Source organism: Pteronotus mesoamericanus, unplaced genomic scaffold (genome assembly GCF_021234165.1).
Source record: "Pteronotus mesoamericanus isolate MK-2021 breed Mesoamerican mustached bat unplaced genomic scaffold, CSHL_Meso_final contig_42, whole genome shotgun sequence".
Taxonomy (NCBI): domain Eukaryota; kingdom Metazoa; phylum Chordata; class Mammalia; order Chiroptera; family Mormoopidae; genus Pteronotus; species Pteronotus mesoamericanus.
In genome coordinates, this window is record NW_026555157.1 from 16,555,703 (window position 1) to 16,571,431 (window position 15,729).

General features: G+C 33.7%; 2 protein-coding genes across 3 annotated transcripts in view; both read right to left on the minus strand.

Moving 5' to 3' along the window:
* EPHA6 (EPH receptor A6) overlaps positions 1–15,729 on the minus strand; it is an 877,165-nt gene that overhangs the window by 813,089 nt on the left and 48,347 nt on the right. The window lies entirely within an intron of this gene.
* The window catches only part of LOC129073618 (peptidyl-prolyl cis-trans isomerase D-like), a 57,642-nt gene continuing 42,214 nt past the window's right edge, over positions 302–15,729 (minus strand). The window contains 1 exon segment of the mRNA XM_054577253.1: positions 302–1,419. Within this exon segment, the coding sequence (XP_054433228.1) occupies positions 303–1,419 (1,117 nt within the window). The 3' untranslated portion in view covers position 302.

Sequence of the window (15,729 nt, forward strand, 5' to 3'; positions counted from 1 at the left end):
ATATGGTCTGTATATACCACATTTTTTTTTATTCAACAAGATGTACCTTTAATTTAAAAATAGGTTGAACACCATTATTATTTGTGAATAATGTAGATGGCCATGAAAAAAAAATGACTTCACTGTAGTTTGTAACACTTTTATTAAGAGTGAACAGCATTATCAGTTATTTCTAAATTGTAAACAATGGGAACTGAACTACCGAAGGAAACACATTAAGAATCATATATAATAGGCAAAAACCCTTCAATTTTTTTACTGCCTTTTATACATCAATGTGTAATATATAACTGAATTCCTTATTAAGCAAACATTTTTGCATATGCTGCCTTCTCTTTTTCTTTCTGTGCCTTTATCTTCTGTTTGACTTTCAGCAATTCTGCCTGGATAGCTTTATCTTCTGGTGCTATCTCCTGAGCTTTCTTAAGATTGGCCAATGCTTGGTCGTATTCTTTTAATCCTTGCCATCCTTGAGCCCTACTGTACAGTGCTTTGGTATTTGATGGGTCAATTTCAAGAGCCTGCAAACAACTGTCAATTGCTCCCTGCCAACTTGACATCTTGAGTCTACAAGCACCAATATTCAGGATGCAGCTTAAAGCTACAGGTTGTAGCTTCAATCTGCCTGCTTCCTCAGTTACAGCCTTTGAACCTTCCAGGTATCTTAAAACTTTTGAGTATTTTTTCATGGCCACCGCCCAGTTCTGGGATTTGAAAAAAGTATTTCCAATGTTTTTTAAGTCTTCTGTGATTAATAGTATTTTATCTGCGTCTCTTAAATCTATATCTGCATCCTCGGGGAAATCTGGATGCTTGTCACCAGAACCATCTTCTGGGAATATTCCCGAATCGTCCCCTTCTTTCAGTTCTCCGCATTCTGCAATAACGCACAATTTGGCAAGTTTTTCACCTTTCACTTCTACATTTTCCAGAATTCTTGCCACACCCATTCCTTTAATTACTTGGCCAAATACCACGTGTTTCCCATCCAAATGAGGAGCCGGAACTGTTGTGATAAAGAACTGAGAGCCATTTGTATTGCTGCCTGCATTTGCCATGCTCAATAAACCCTCCCAGTCATGCTTATAATAGAAATTTTCATCTTCAAACTTTTCACCATAAATACTTTCTCCACCTGTCCCATTCTGATTTGAGAAGTCTCCACCCTGAATCACAAATTTCTTAATAATTCGATGGAATGAGCATCCTTTGAAATGCAGAGGTTTTCCAGTGGTGGGTCCAATGCCTTTTTCTCCCGTACACAACGCACGAAAATTTTCTGCAGTTTTGGGTACAATATCTGCAAACAATTCTAAGACAATGCGACCAGCTCGCTCGCCTCCGATGTCCACGTCAAAGAAGACTCAGGGGTTACTGGGTTTGGAGGGTTTAGCTTTGGGGGATGGGTAAACATTTTGACTTGCAGAGCGTTTGGAAGCAGGTTAGGGGTACCTCGTGGCCGCCTGGTAGCTGAAACCTGAGATCTCTGTTTATATCACATTAAAGAAAAGAAAACTGCATCAAAGCAGGCTTCTCTATTTTCTTTCTGTGTTATTAAATGTGCTTATATACTATTGGCAAAGTATGAAAACAACTCATTATGAATAAATCTTTATAGCATAGATTACATTGTTATTGTATGTGCCAGGTAGTATACTTAGTACTAAAGGAGGCAAAACAAAAATAAAACCACACATCATTTTTCTGACCAAAACTAATTCATATGCTGGTGGAAAAGGCAGACATATAAACAAATAATTAGAACACGTTCTATTAAATTCAAAAATAAAAGACTATATAATAGCCTAGCAAGTTAAGTCAGGCTAAGGCTGGCAGGGCAGGTCTGGCAGGGCCTGTCTGGCAGGATTTCCTAAAGGGGATGGTATTTGAGCAGAGGCAATCTTCATTAGATGTGACAAGAATCAAATATTTGTTTTTCTTTCAGGATACCTTCTGCAAAGCAACTAAGCTATAACTCAATTCTCAATTGCTGGAGTGGGGACTGGGAGTGGGAATTCCTTGGGGGGAAGCAGAAGGATAGAAATAAGGATGGAAAGCAACATAGATCAATTTGGAAGGATATTTGTAGTGTTTATAGCAGGTAAATGCTTAGGGCCCATGATTTAGCAGATCTTTATTTTTCACCCCTTACTACTTCCAAGTCCCCCAGACACCAGTAGGCCACGGACCATACTTTGAGAAACAATGCTTTGTTAGCTTTATCTAGTTAAGAAAGTGTGTTTTTTTTTATTTGTGGTTTAAAAAAAAATGCCATTAGGAGTATATTATTTGGCCTTTACTGCTTAGTGTGTATCATAAAGAATCTATAATTTTTCTTATTTGTATCACTGTGATACATTTGATTGATTTTTAAATATATAACTATGCTTAAATTTCTGGAATAAACACTAATCATTAAGAATATTCTTTCAGTACTGTTAAAATCTATTCACTAAACATTTATAACAGCTACAATTCCTTAATTTTTATTGCGGAAAATTCTCAAACATATTTTAACATGTAGAGAAAATATTACATTGGACCCATATGTAGTCATCACTCAGCTTCAATAATACCAATGTATGGCCAATCATATTTTATGTTTACTTGTTCTCCCACTGCAAGATTTCTTTGAAGAAAATTCTAGTAATCATACCATCTGTAAAAATTTCAGTATGTATTTCTACTATACATATTTCTTTTTCTATAATTACAATATCTTAATTTTACTACAAATAGTAATTCTTTAATGTCATCGAATATCTAGTGTTTAGTATTTCTATTGTCTCAATTTCATTTAACAGAAAATCAGTATCTAATAAGTACTATACATTGCAGTGAGTGGATATCTTTTTTAAGTGTTTTTTAATCAATAACATCTCTTATTATCTTTTGCTAGATTTATTGAGGCATGAGGTACTTAAAGTTCATCCATTTTAAATGTCTATTTTTCTATGAATTGTGACAAAGCACTACATCCATGTAACCAACTCTACAATCAAGTTATAGAATATTTCCATCACATTCAAAATTTCCAAAGGAGAAGAGCGGAGGGAGGGGAGGTGGGAGGGGGCAAGGGAAAGAGGTGGGGGGGAGGCAGAGACAAATATATTTAAAAAGTAAATTAAAAAAAAATATTTCTCTTGGGTTATAGGTATTTTCTTATTGTATTCTAATTAGAGACCTTTAAGGTCTAAGAAAAAAATGCTTGCAACTAAATATAAAATGAAGTAAAACTATTTAATGGTCCTGGGAATTCCCATAACATCTGTTGTATAGTAGTTATTCCATTCCTTTGGTGCATCCATATTTCCTCCAAAAAGTATGTCGAGATAGCAACATTCATAGTCTTATTTATAATAACCATCTGAGCATATTCTAAATACTTTCTCAGATTTATATTTTCCTCACATTATAATCACATTTTAATTTTCAAAATTTTACAATTCTTTTAAAGTAGTTTTATTTTACTTTATATTTTATATTTTATTATATACTTTATATAAGGTATATGCCTACATCTTATATGAAATTTACATCTGTCCTACCACATTCTTTTTCTGTTTTCATAAGACACTTCTGTCCACACATTTCAAACCTATATTTTTTCATATTACATGATGAATTTCTTACTCCTCTCCTTAGAATAAACTTAAGGATTGCATGAGGGCACGTGAAAATGTCTTTGCATGTTCCAGTAACTAGTATACAGTATATTCCATATATTTTATTCCATAAAAATAAAATAAAGAGCTTACATTTTAAATACATTATTTTTTTTTTTGCCTAACATACTGGAGTTTTAAAAGACATCTTATACAAACCCTAAATATAAGGAATTAATTATTTAGTTGTAAAGCCACACTAACACATTTATAAGACAAGACTTATTACTAGACTATTTTAGTTGCCCATGAATTATGGAAATGAATTAAAGAAAAAGAAACAGAGGCCAAGTCTTTTGCTACATCATGGCACTTTTTATTTAAATCCCTCTTCCAATATTGTCTAATAAAATACATGTAAAAAAAAAACCCCACAAAATTTCCCTTATGATCCTTTATGGTAAATCCCTTCCCCAGCCAGCCCGTGGCAACCACTCATCTAATTTCTGTCGCAATGGTCTGCCTTTCCCAAAATGTCAAATGAATGAAACCATAGAGTATATAGCATTTTGAGCTTGGTTTCTTTTACGTTAGCATAATACATTTGAGATTCATCTATGTTGTTGTATGTATCAATAGTAAGCTCCTTTTTATTGCTTAAAAGTATTCTACTCTGCGGAATTCCCTAGTTGAAACATGTGAGCTATTTTCAATTGGAGCATTATAAATAGCACTATAACATTTAATTTACAGAATCTTATAGGAACCTATGCTTTCATTTCTCTATGATAAGTAGAAATTACTGGGTTATATGCTTATATTTTTTCCTAATCATGAGATATCATTGAAAAGTGTTTCCCTATTCCCTGCATTCTCTTTAAATTAATATATATATATATTTAGTGGCTGGATCTGATTCAGGTTCCATTTATTTTTACATTTCATAAGATTACTTCGTTGGTGGTGTTTCATAGTTCTTATAAAGAAAGCAGGGAAGATATTAATGTCCTTTTGGATCATGTAAAATGGATTGGGGAACCAACATACATAGGTTTCAATTGGCCAAAAATAATTTGATCATACACAAGGTTAATGATTGTAAGAAACTGAAATATTTCAAATATGCTTAAATTCATGCATTCATAATAACCAAATATACTGACTGTTAACTTTTGCAGCATACAAGGAAGTCATTATTTTAAAAACTGGTAAATAATCTGAAAAAAATTAAAAAATTATTTTCCTTTTTCTATATGAACTTCTTCTAAATAAGGAAATACTTAATGAAGGGACATTTCTGCTATTGAAATATTTCAGGTAATAAATGAAGAAGGAATGACTAAATTAGCCTTCACCATTTTCTAATCCTAATAATTAATATATTTAGTTAATGGTTTCCAATGGCTGCTAACCTCCATCACAAAATAATAATAGCAGACATAAGGGGCTAAAACTTTTAAAAAGTCTTTCCTTATAGTTTCACCTACTTAATATCAATATATAATGCTAACAAGATTTAAAGTAACAAAGACTACAGTAAGGGTGATATATAAACATATATCATATATGCATATTATCACCTATACATACAGATGTACATATTATGGTTTATTCAGAAGTAGTCCAGCTATTGTTAACATAATAAGAATGATTTGCACTACATCAGTGTAACCTGGCAGCCAAGGAGAGTGGACTGGAATTGCACATGCATGATCAATCATGACTTCACTGTAGTAGTAGACAGTGAGGGCAGTAGACACCGTTGAGTAGCATGTGTACTGTGTGGCCATCACTCAAAATTACTGAGCAAGTAGGGCAACAAATCTGCATCAATTTTTGCGTTAAGCTTGAACACTCCTCCGTGGAAACTATTGGGATGATTCAGAGGGCTTTCAGGAATGATGCAACGAGTGCAGCACAAAGAAAATGTGGCACAAATGTTTCAAAGATGGTTGAGGATCTGTTGAAAGTGATCCATGTTTTGGGAGGCCTGCAACAAGTAGAACACCTGAAAATGTAGAACGTATATGGGCTGCAATAAACTAAGATCAGTCACTCTCCATGTGAGAACTAGAAGCTGGGGTTCCAAAAACTACTGTGTCCAAGATTTTGATGCAGGATCTTGGCAGGAAATGTGTCATGGCAAAATTTGTTCCATGCCTTCTCCTATCAGAAAGCAGAATGAATATCATGCTGCAGTTGTTAATGATGCTGGGAGAACTGTGTGAGGTCCCAAAGTGCCTACTTCGAAGGGAACTGAGCCATCACTGTCCTATGTACAATGTTTCCTGTATCTTGTATCTTCGTCAAGAAATGTCTCTAATGCTTGTATTGCATGGCTGGATACTGTCTGGACAGACCTCATACACACATGCAAATACAAAAGTATACAAAAATACACACAAATACACAAACTGATATTTGATGGCATCTGGGTTCATTTACTGTAACAAACTGAAATATTAGAGAAAAAAGCTGAAGACATCATAATAAACATGCAAAACTATAAGCTTATCTAGTTATCACATAAAAGTTATTTTTACATTTGGCATATACTAGTGAAAAGAATTCAGAAGTATGTACTACCATTATCTATTTTGGGGGGCTCAAATGCTCAATGCTACTCGTCTTGCACATTTATGTATTTGAAATAATTATTTCCATAGCAGATTAGTAAAATAATGATACAAATTCATAATCATGAAAGGACTTTTTGTATTTTTTTCTTTAAGTAATATCCACTTTATCCTGTTTTTTTATACTCATTTACAGATGAGAAGATGAGAGAACCAAGTCTCAGGTTAATTTTTTACCCTGGAGATCACTAAGTAATAAATTTGGATAGGGAACATCTGTAATAGTGTCAACAATAATTTATTTTTAAATAATAAAACAAAACCTTTTTTAAAATGTTGTTTTCTTCCTACCTTTTTAAGTTTGAATATAAATTTTGTTATTTGTTTTCTTATTTTTATAGATGCACAACTATCATAATTTCTTTTCCTAATTCCAAATCTTCATAAGTTGTTATCCCAGTTTTCACATTAATGGTTTCTATAGAAAATTTATCATTACTATTTATAAATCATGCCATTTAATTTAAGACAGGTTTTATGGAGTAGAGTGTCCAAAAATCCACAATATGAAGTCTACTGATAGATATTTTTTGTAAGTTGTATATGCAAATTATGGCAAATTAATTAATTAATTGATATAATTATTTTTTCTAAAACATTTAGGCTGTTTGGTTCTCAATATTTACAATTTGTAAACTGTATATTCATTTTAAAACAAACAAAAAGGAAAATATGTACACATACAATACTGTAGATCCTCAGGAAGAAATTTTTAGTAGTTCATGAAACAAGATTTACCTAATTGCCTTATTTTCCTCATTGGACTACAAAAATACCTTTTAAAAAATGTATAAGAACAGCAAAGTTTCAAATTTGCATTCCAGACAAGTGAATTGTACATTGATATTAAAATGAAACTGAGGGGTTTTGAGATTTTTAATACCATTAAATGTGATAAATGTTTAAATTTTGTCATTTGTTTCATATATAAAACCCCCACAAATTCAGGTTTTCAGGCACACTAATTGCATTAAACCCAGAAAGGTGAGAGCTCCTCCTGCTGGTTTCAAACAGAAGTTATCTAGTCCCTACCAGAGTGCAAAAATATTATAAGCCAAAGGAGGAAAAAGAAATTATAATATAATGGCATTAACTTCAGTGAAAAGTCAATGCTTTTTTAGTTTTAATTTAATGGCATGGTTTTAAATATAGCAAGATTAACACCTATTATTTATTTAAAGAGTATACATGAAAATATATCAGAATAAATGACAAATTTAATAAACAAAAAATACACAGTATATGTATGTGCATATATGTATATCTGTCTATATCTATATAAATTTAAAAATAGTCTATTTGAATGTCATCCTATTTAGATTCTCCTTTAAACTGACATTCAGGTTACCATATTAAATTAATCTAGTTTTGATATAATTGCATTTTTGTTTTTGTTTGGTTTTTTTTTTGATAGACAAAAATCAAAGCATTTACTTCCAGATCTATAGACTATGATATGGCATCTACCCTCACACAGTGTCAGAATCAATACTTAATTCCTAAAAAAGTCAAGCCTATATTGCTTAAATAAATGTAAGATTAGGATGTTTATCTACTGTATGTCCCTCTGTGTATTGGTATTATTTTTAAGGCAATATTTTCCAAAATAGTTCACTCTTTAAAAATAATTAAACTACTTTCATCTAGAAACTGAGATCAATAATTTTCCATTAGAGTATTGGGTTGGCCAAAAAGTCCGTTTAGTTTTTTCCATAAAATAAAAGACACATTTTTCATTTTCACCAATAACTTTATTGATTTGGATATTTTGAGCATGTCAGCTCTCTTAAGCTTTTGGCTTCTAGTGGGTAGAGGCCAGAAGTGCTGGTAAACATCTTTCAATGCATAAGATAGCCCCACAGCAAAGAATTATTTGGAGAAAATGTCAAGAGCACCAAGAAATTTTGCAAACCACTTTTGACATGTTCTATCAGTCACAGCATCTTCTCCCTTTGCTGAACAAATCTTTTTTTAGAGTTTCAATCGCATTTTTACCTTTCTTGAAATAATTAAGCATAAGATGCCAAAAATGTGTATTTTCTTCCATCTTCAATATTAAAATGGCCGCACAAAAATTCACCAACTTTGATAAATTTTTTTTAATGCATGCTGATCTGGCAGCTGGCACAATACAATTTAACAAAATTGTTTTGAATAAATTTAAAGACAACGAAGCACTAACAGAGCCATCATATGGAAAAAAACTAAATGAACTTTTTGACCAACCCAGCGCTCTTACTGTTTTGTTTTGTACAGACTTTCTTATTTCTGTCATTTCTTATTTTTAATATAGGCATTGTTCATAACTAATATTTCACCACATGAGAGTTTGAAAATCCTATTTGAAAGATAAGGTAATATGAGCATAGTGATGTTAAATGGATTTCTCTAAATTAAAAAATTAAATCAAGTCTAGAACTTCTGAATTCATACCCTTCAGTTTTCTACTCTACTAGATATATTTTTTTTCAGAAAGCATATTCAAGCCTCTGCCTCTGTCTCTTCAGGAAGGCACACCATTTATTTTTATTTCTGATGGGGAAAGAAAGCAAATATGATCAGAAATTATTTCCTTCACTATTACCTTAAATAGAACAATAAGGCAAAAAAATTAATCTAGTTTGTTATTTAGAAGGCAAAATGTACCATAAAGTAAGACCTGCTACTGAAAGCCTCATCCAAATACTGAATGGTTAAGAGCTGATTAAAATAAAACTAGTAATATTCATCCTTTCTTCTACACTTTTCTATTTTGCTCTAAGAACTTCTGTATGGTTCTCCTTGTTTGACACAGCTTTATTTACTTCAGCCTCAAAATCATTTCTAATGTCTGCAATGAGGAGGTTTTACCACAGAGACCTAAGGAAAACCCAGGTGTGGATCACAAGGTCACAATGATAGTGACCTGAGCAAGGTCATTAAGACTTATCAAAGAGTCACCTCACAAGTCCTGTAGTCCCCATCAAATTGTTCAGTTGTTTCCATGGTTTAAAGCAAAAACTCGATATGTTTCTAAGTAATACCTAGTTCCTCCATTTTGACATCTTCAGCATTTTGATCTATAAATAAACTTAGTTCACTCAGGACCTGTATTATTTCCATTTGTTTCAATTACCCAGAGTTCAAACAGGTAGAAAAGATTATTTGGCTTTAGTCTTAGATGTGCTAATCTTATAGTAAAACCCTTACTTTAAAAAGAAACAATAGTGGCTCTGCATGAGAAAGAAGGATTTTTATTGGAATCTAAGAAACAGTTATGTGAGTATAAAAGAGTCACTTTTTTTCTTTGAAAATTAAAGGAAAAAAATTTTTCCTACAATGTTTTTTTTTCCATTACACTTACATGGATATAATAAAAATAGTTTTTACCCTTCATTATGGACATATAGAGTCACAAAAAACATTACTGAATTTACATTAAGATCCTTTTAACATTTTAATGTATCTCAATAAGCATTTATTGAATCTGTTACAATTAAGGCTATATTAGCTATTGCAGGGTATGGAAAGCTTAGAAAGTGCAATGTCTACCCGCAAGGACTAACTGGTATCATGGTTTCATTCCCACTGTTAGGATTTTTGTATCAACCTACACACTATAGTTTATTAAAACATGTAAAAATAGCATAACATTAAAAATGTCCTTGTTTAGAGGATGCAGACAAGGAAAGGCTGCAGCTGTTTAGTAGACTGTGGAATTAAATTGCTGTTCCAAAAGGGCAGACATCCAGTAATACATCAACATCCCCATCAAAACTGTCAGTAATTGGACCACTTATCTCAGTTTCTATAGAAGTGCCAAGGAATGAATAGATTGTAGTAATGCATCCCAGCAGTCAACAGAAATGGAAACAATTATTTTCTACCTGAAGGATCCTCTCCAAAATATTCCCAAATTCAAGAAATTTCTGCTAAATTTATCAGGAGAGACAGAGTATTTCACTTAGAGTGGGAGATCTAAAAAATTGAGGTAAATATTTTCATAAGTAAGCATTTTTCTAACTAAGCATAGTCATCAGAAATTTTAAAAAAATTAAGTAAAAACATTAATTCCCTTGTCAAAATTTTGAAAAAAAATACATATTAACTTTGAAAGGACAATATCCTCCTTTTGTCCATTGAAATTATGGTCAAATCAAGGTACAGTTATCAGTATTACTTTAATTTAAAAATTGGTCTGCCAACATAGTATGAACTAGCTCTCGAGATTAAGGAGTTTGTGTGTGTGGGTGTGTGTACTGAATAAAATGAATAAACTGAATAGAGTGAATGAAAAAGTAGCCAAGACAAGAAACTCCTGTCTTGGGGGGAAAAAATTCTTAAGCAACTTTTGACAAAAGCAGTGCAGACTTAATGGAAAGGAAGGCACTGGATGAAATTTAAATGGCCATTGTGCTTAGTTTGTACGGAGAGGGTCAAAATGCTATTCACATATGATCTCTGAAATGTAGTTAAGGGAAAATGTGGTCCTTTGAAAAAATAAAACCAAAGTAAGCATTGTTTTTTTTTAACACGAATGAACTGTGAGACAGCAAACATTTCCTGTACCTTTTGTAGTCCTCTTCTCTGCTCGACTCTGGCCCCAACGCTACCTGCTGTCAGTCTAGACTGCACATCTATCCCCATCTCTAACAGTGCACAGTGTTCAAATCATCCCTTCTTATATGCTGCCCCACTGAAAGCATCCATCAAATTCAGAAAACATCCTAACTAAAACAGCACCTAAATGTGCTTATGGATACTCATTTCTTCTTTTTGTTTTTTGAGTTAACTATTTATTTATCGAATTTAAATTTGAATTACAGCACCCCTCAGGTGACAGTGTCTTGGGACTCCTTTTAGCATACCTAAAATCACACCACATAAGCAATTCTTCACATAAATATACTGAAAGAAATGCGCAAAGCCTCATTATATCCAAAGAAACTACTCCTTGTTTTAGATGATAACTTTTTCTATTTAATTCCTGTTTTTTTTAAACATGGCTCCAGTATTATGTGTTTGTATAAACTTGTCCATGTCATAATTCTTATTCTACCAATTATTTGGAGTTGCCCTGCCCTAAACGCATCAACTCTCTAAGTTTTAGCAGTTACCCCATTCTTGCTCTCACAATTTCTGGTCTTGTTAGCCATTCTTCCAGGGTAGCATTGCTTTGTAGGTAATAATGAGTAACAAATGAAAGTTTGCTTATTGTATAATGAGGGTTGATTTTATCTTCTTTACCCTATGAGTTACTCTTGTTAATTGATCCACTTAAAAGTCTTCAAGAGAGATTAAGGACAATGTTGTATTTTTTTTAGATTCCCACCACCCCTTCTGTCCATCTGATTCCAGAAATATTAACTATACTCTAGCTTCTTTAGCCTCTAAAAATGTTAGATTCAAATTGCCAATACTGAAAACTCTTCTGTAAAGCAAATAAACTGTTCATAAACTCTTAGATTTCATACTCAGATGTCAGAACAAGAAACTTAATCTTTTCACACAATGATATACATACTAAGGAGATGTTACAAAAAGAATATTTTAAATAAAAAATGTAATTTTCTAACCCTATTACTATAATTTCAACATCTCTGACTGTCTAAAGAATGTGTTTCCTCTAAATTGCTAAACTGAATTGTACTAAAGATTTTGGTAAGTTGTATTGCATGTGAAACTAGACTAGTTTATAATGAGAGTAATGGGAAGGAAAATGTGAAGACAAATAAAATATTAAGGCAACTGGTTGTATCATTTATGCATTCAATGGATTTTAGCATAAGTATTTGATAAATAAAGTCATAAGAATTATGTAGGACAACTTCCTACTGGAAAAAACTACAGAGCTGTTGACAGAGTGAATATAATGCCAGATTGAGAGGCACATGAACTGTAAAACAGCTGATCTTTTGTAGCATGTTTCTGTACTGCAAAAGAGTCAGGAGAAGGAGTGATTCATAAATGAAACATTTACAAATGTGACCCATGCCAAGAGCAGCATGGCTTCAGTACACAGAAAAGAATGACAGATGGAAGCTTTATTGTTGGTAAAAAAAATAAATAAATAAAAGAGGAAAACAAAACAAAACAAAAAACAGGCATTATCATCATTACCCTGTAGGGAAGATAAGTCATTAAATGCTATTGCCAAAGTGTTTTTCACCAGCATTTTGTGCAATAAAGTAAATGCAATAGAAATGATAATGATATTTTATAATTTAGGCAAATGAAGACTATTTTACCCAACATAGGTTTCTCAAGTATAATTAAGTAGTAAGAAAGCAGATATACTTCCAGTCAAGATAGAGCCATCGGTAAACGTGGTTCAACTTATTGCACAACCACATCAAAATTACTACTAAACTATACAACAATCATCATTCAGAACAATTAGAAATCAAGCTGAATGGTAGTCCTACAACTGGAATTAAAGAAGAAACCACATCAAGACTGGTAAGAGGGGTGGAGATGTGGAACAGTCTGGTTCTACACCCATATGTGGCTGATAAAAATCAGAAAGAATATCTCAATAGTGAAGGATACCAGCCCCATAGTAGGCTCCCCAACCCAGGGCTTCAGTGCCAGGAAAATAATTCTCCATAACTTCTTGCTGAAAAAACCAGCAGGGATTGAGGTTGTGGAATGGAGAATCTTCTGGAATCAGAGGCAATTCCTCTTAAAGGGTCCATGCACATACTTTACTTGGACTCATTCCCTCTGAGCTCCAGTGATAGGGCAGCAAATTGAAAGGCATCAGAGACACAAAAGGAGGAACTGAATTGTCTGGCATCAGAGCAAGAGCTGAGAGGGCAGCTTTCTCCCAGATGGAAGTGCTGGTGGAGGCCACTGTTCCTTTTATAAGCCCTCCTCCCATAGAACCACAGAGCTGTCAGACAGGCTACATATCCAAGACTCTATCAACTTGATTCACACAATTTGTCCCACCCTGGTGATTTCCTGAGGCCCTGCCCTACCCAGCTTTCAGACCCAATCAAACTATTTCCAGTGATTTTTCCATACAAATGGTTTGTTTTGACCCATTCTTCAGATTTTCCTAAATTCTCTCAAACAAGCAGCATCTGGTTTCAGTGAGCCCTGTCCCTCTCATTAACTTGCCCCAGGCCCAGCACTAGAAGCAGCTGGCCTTGGTTCATAGGTTAGCCTTGCCTGGGGACCTTCAAGCCTAGCATAATTAGCAGCCATCTGCAGATAGTTTTGTAGCTAATTTTCTGTGACCTGTACAGAACACAGGTGGTAGCTGACCTTGGATGTGCCACCAATAAAGGCTCAACTACAGAAGAAGGGTGTACACAGCACACATATTGGGCACACCTTGATTACCCAAAGTGGTTAAAGGGGATGCTGTGCCTCTGAGACCTATAGGAAACCTACTACATTAGGCCACTCTACCAAGCCTGGGAGCAATAACAGCTCTACCTATGCATAGAAACAAACACTGGGTGCGGGGGGGGGGGTCCTGCAAAAATGAATATACAAAGAAACATGGCCCAAATAGAAGAACAGATCAAAACTCCAGAAAAAGAACTAAACAAAAGGAGCCAAGCAATCTACGAGATGCAGAGTTCAAAACACTGGTTATAAGGATGCTAAAGGAATTTAGTAAGGACCTCAATAGCATAAAAAAGATCCAGTCAGAAACAAAGGATACACTAATTGAAATAGAGAGTAATTTACAGGGAATTAACAGTAGAGTTGATGAAACTAAGAATCAAATCAACGATGTGGAATATAAGGAAGCAAAAAACGCTCAACTAGAAGAGCAAGAAGGAAAAAGAATCCAAAAAATGAAGATAGTGTAAGGGGCCTCTGGGGCAACTTCAAGCATAAGCATACTGTCATATGCATCATGGGGGCACGGGAAGGAGAAGAGAGAAAGTAAGAAATTGGAAACCTTTTTGAAAAAATAATGACAGAAAACTTCCCTAACTTGGTGGAGGAAATAGACATACAAGCCCAGGAAATGCAGAGAGTCCCAAACAAAATGAACCCAAAGAGGCCCACACCAAGACTCATCATAATTAAAATACCAAAGGTTAAAGACAAAGAGAGAATCTTAAAAGTAGCAAGAGAAAAGCAGTTAGTTACCTACAAGGGAGCTCCCATAAGACTGTCAGCTGATTTCTCAAAAGAAACTTTGCAGGCTAGAAGAGATTGGCAAAAAATATTCAAAGTGATGAAAAACAAGGACCTACAATCAAGATTGCTCTACCAAACAAAGCTATCATTTAGAACCAAAGGACAGATAAAGAACTTCTCAGATAAGGAAAAGCTAAAGGATTTCATCCCCACCAAACCAGTATTATATAAAATATTGAAGGGTCTCCTTGAAGAAGAAGGAGGAGGAGGAGAAAGTGGGGGGGAGGGAGACAGGGGAGGAGGAGAAAGAAGGAGGAGGAGAAAGAAGGAGGAGGAGGAAGGAGGAGGGGGGAAGGAAGAGGAGGAGGAGAAGGATAATTAGAACAAGAAGGAGGAAGAGTAGGAGAGGGAGAAGAAGGGCAAAAATATTAACAATAAAATGGCAATAAATATATATCTATCAACAACTGAATCTAAAAAAAATGAATAAACAAACAAGCAGAACAGAAACAAAATCAGAGACACAGAGAACATTTTGATGGTTGCCAGATGGGAGGGGGATCAAGGAATTGGGTGAAAAAGGTGAAGGGTCTAAGAAATACAAATTGGTAGTTACAGAATAGTCATGAGAATATAAAGGACAGCATAAGGTAGGAAGTATATATGCATGACCCATGAATACGGATAACAGTGTGAGGATTGCTTGAGGGAGTAGCAGGGCTGGGTGGAGAGGGACAAAGTAGGAAAAACTGGGATAACTGTAATAGCATAAACAATAAAATATAATTTTAAAAAAGAAAGCAGATGCAGGATTCCATTAAGACTGATCAGTTTTAATTACTTGATTACCCAAAACATGGATTATTTAAGAAATATAAAATATTGAGAAACTCTTTTGATGAAGTCATCAGGATCCAAATTCTATCCTGAGCTTTCATAGCTGAGAAGCTCGATTTTTGACGACCTGTGGAAAAGTAATCATATTTCATGAGGATGGTTTTTGTTTATCAGGCATTCAGGATATTTATTTATAAACAAAAAGGACTATTTATTCACTGATGATTTGCTTCCCAGGGAATTTTCTTCCTTGCATTCAAGAGACTAAATTATAGATTAAAGATTTCTTGCAAACTACTAAATTACTAGAAGAGTATCTCTGCTTTACTTTCTTAAACTCTCTATATTTATTTATATTTAAAGAATAAATAATTCTTTATTTATTAAAATATCAATTTTAGATCTATTTATATTTAAAGAATAAAAAGAATAAAGAATAAATTTGTCTACACATTTTAAAGCTCTTAACTTTGAATAAAGCTGAAAATACAATAAGTTTCCTAATTAACAAAATGTATTACCATTTCAAACATTATTTACAAGGCATACTATAATTTTCTGAGTTACAA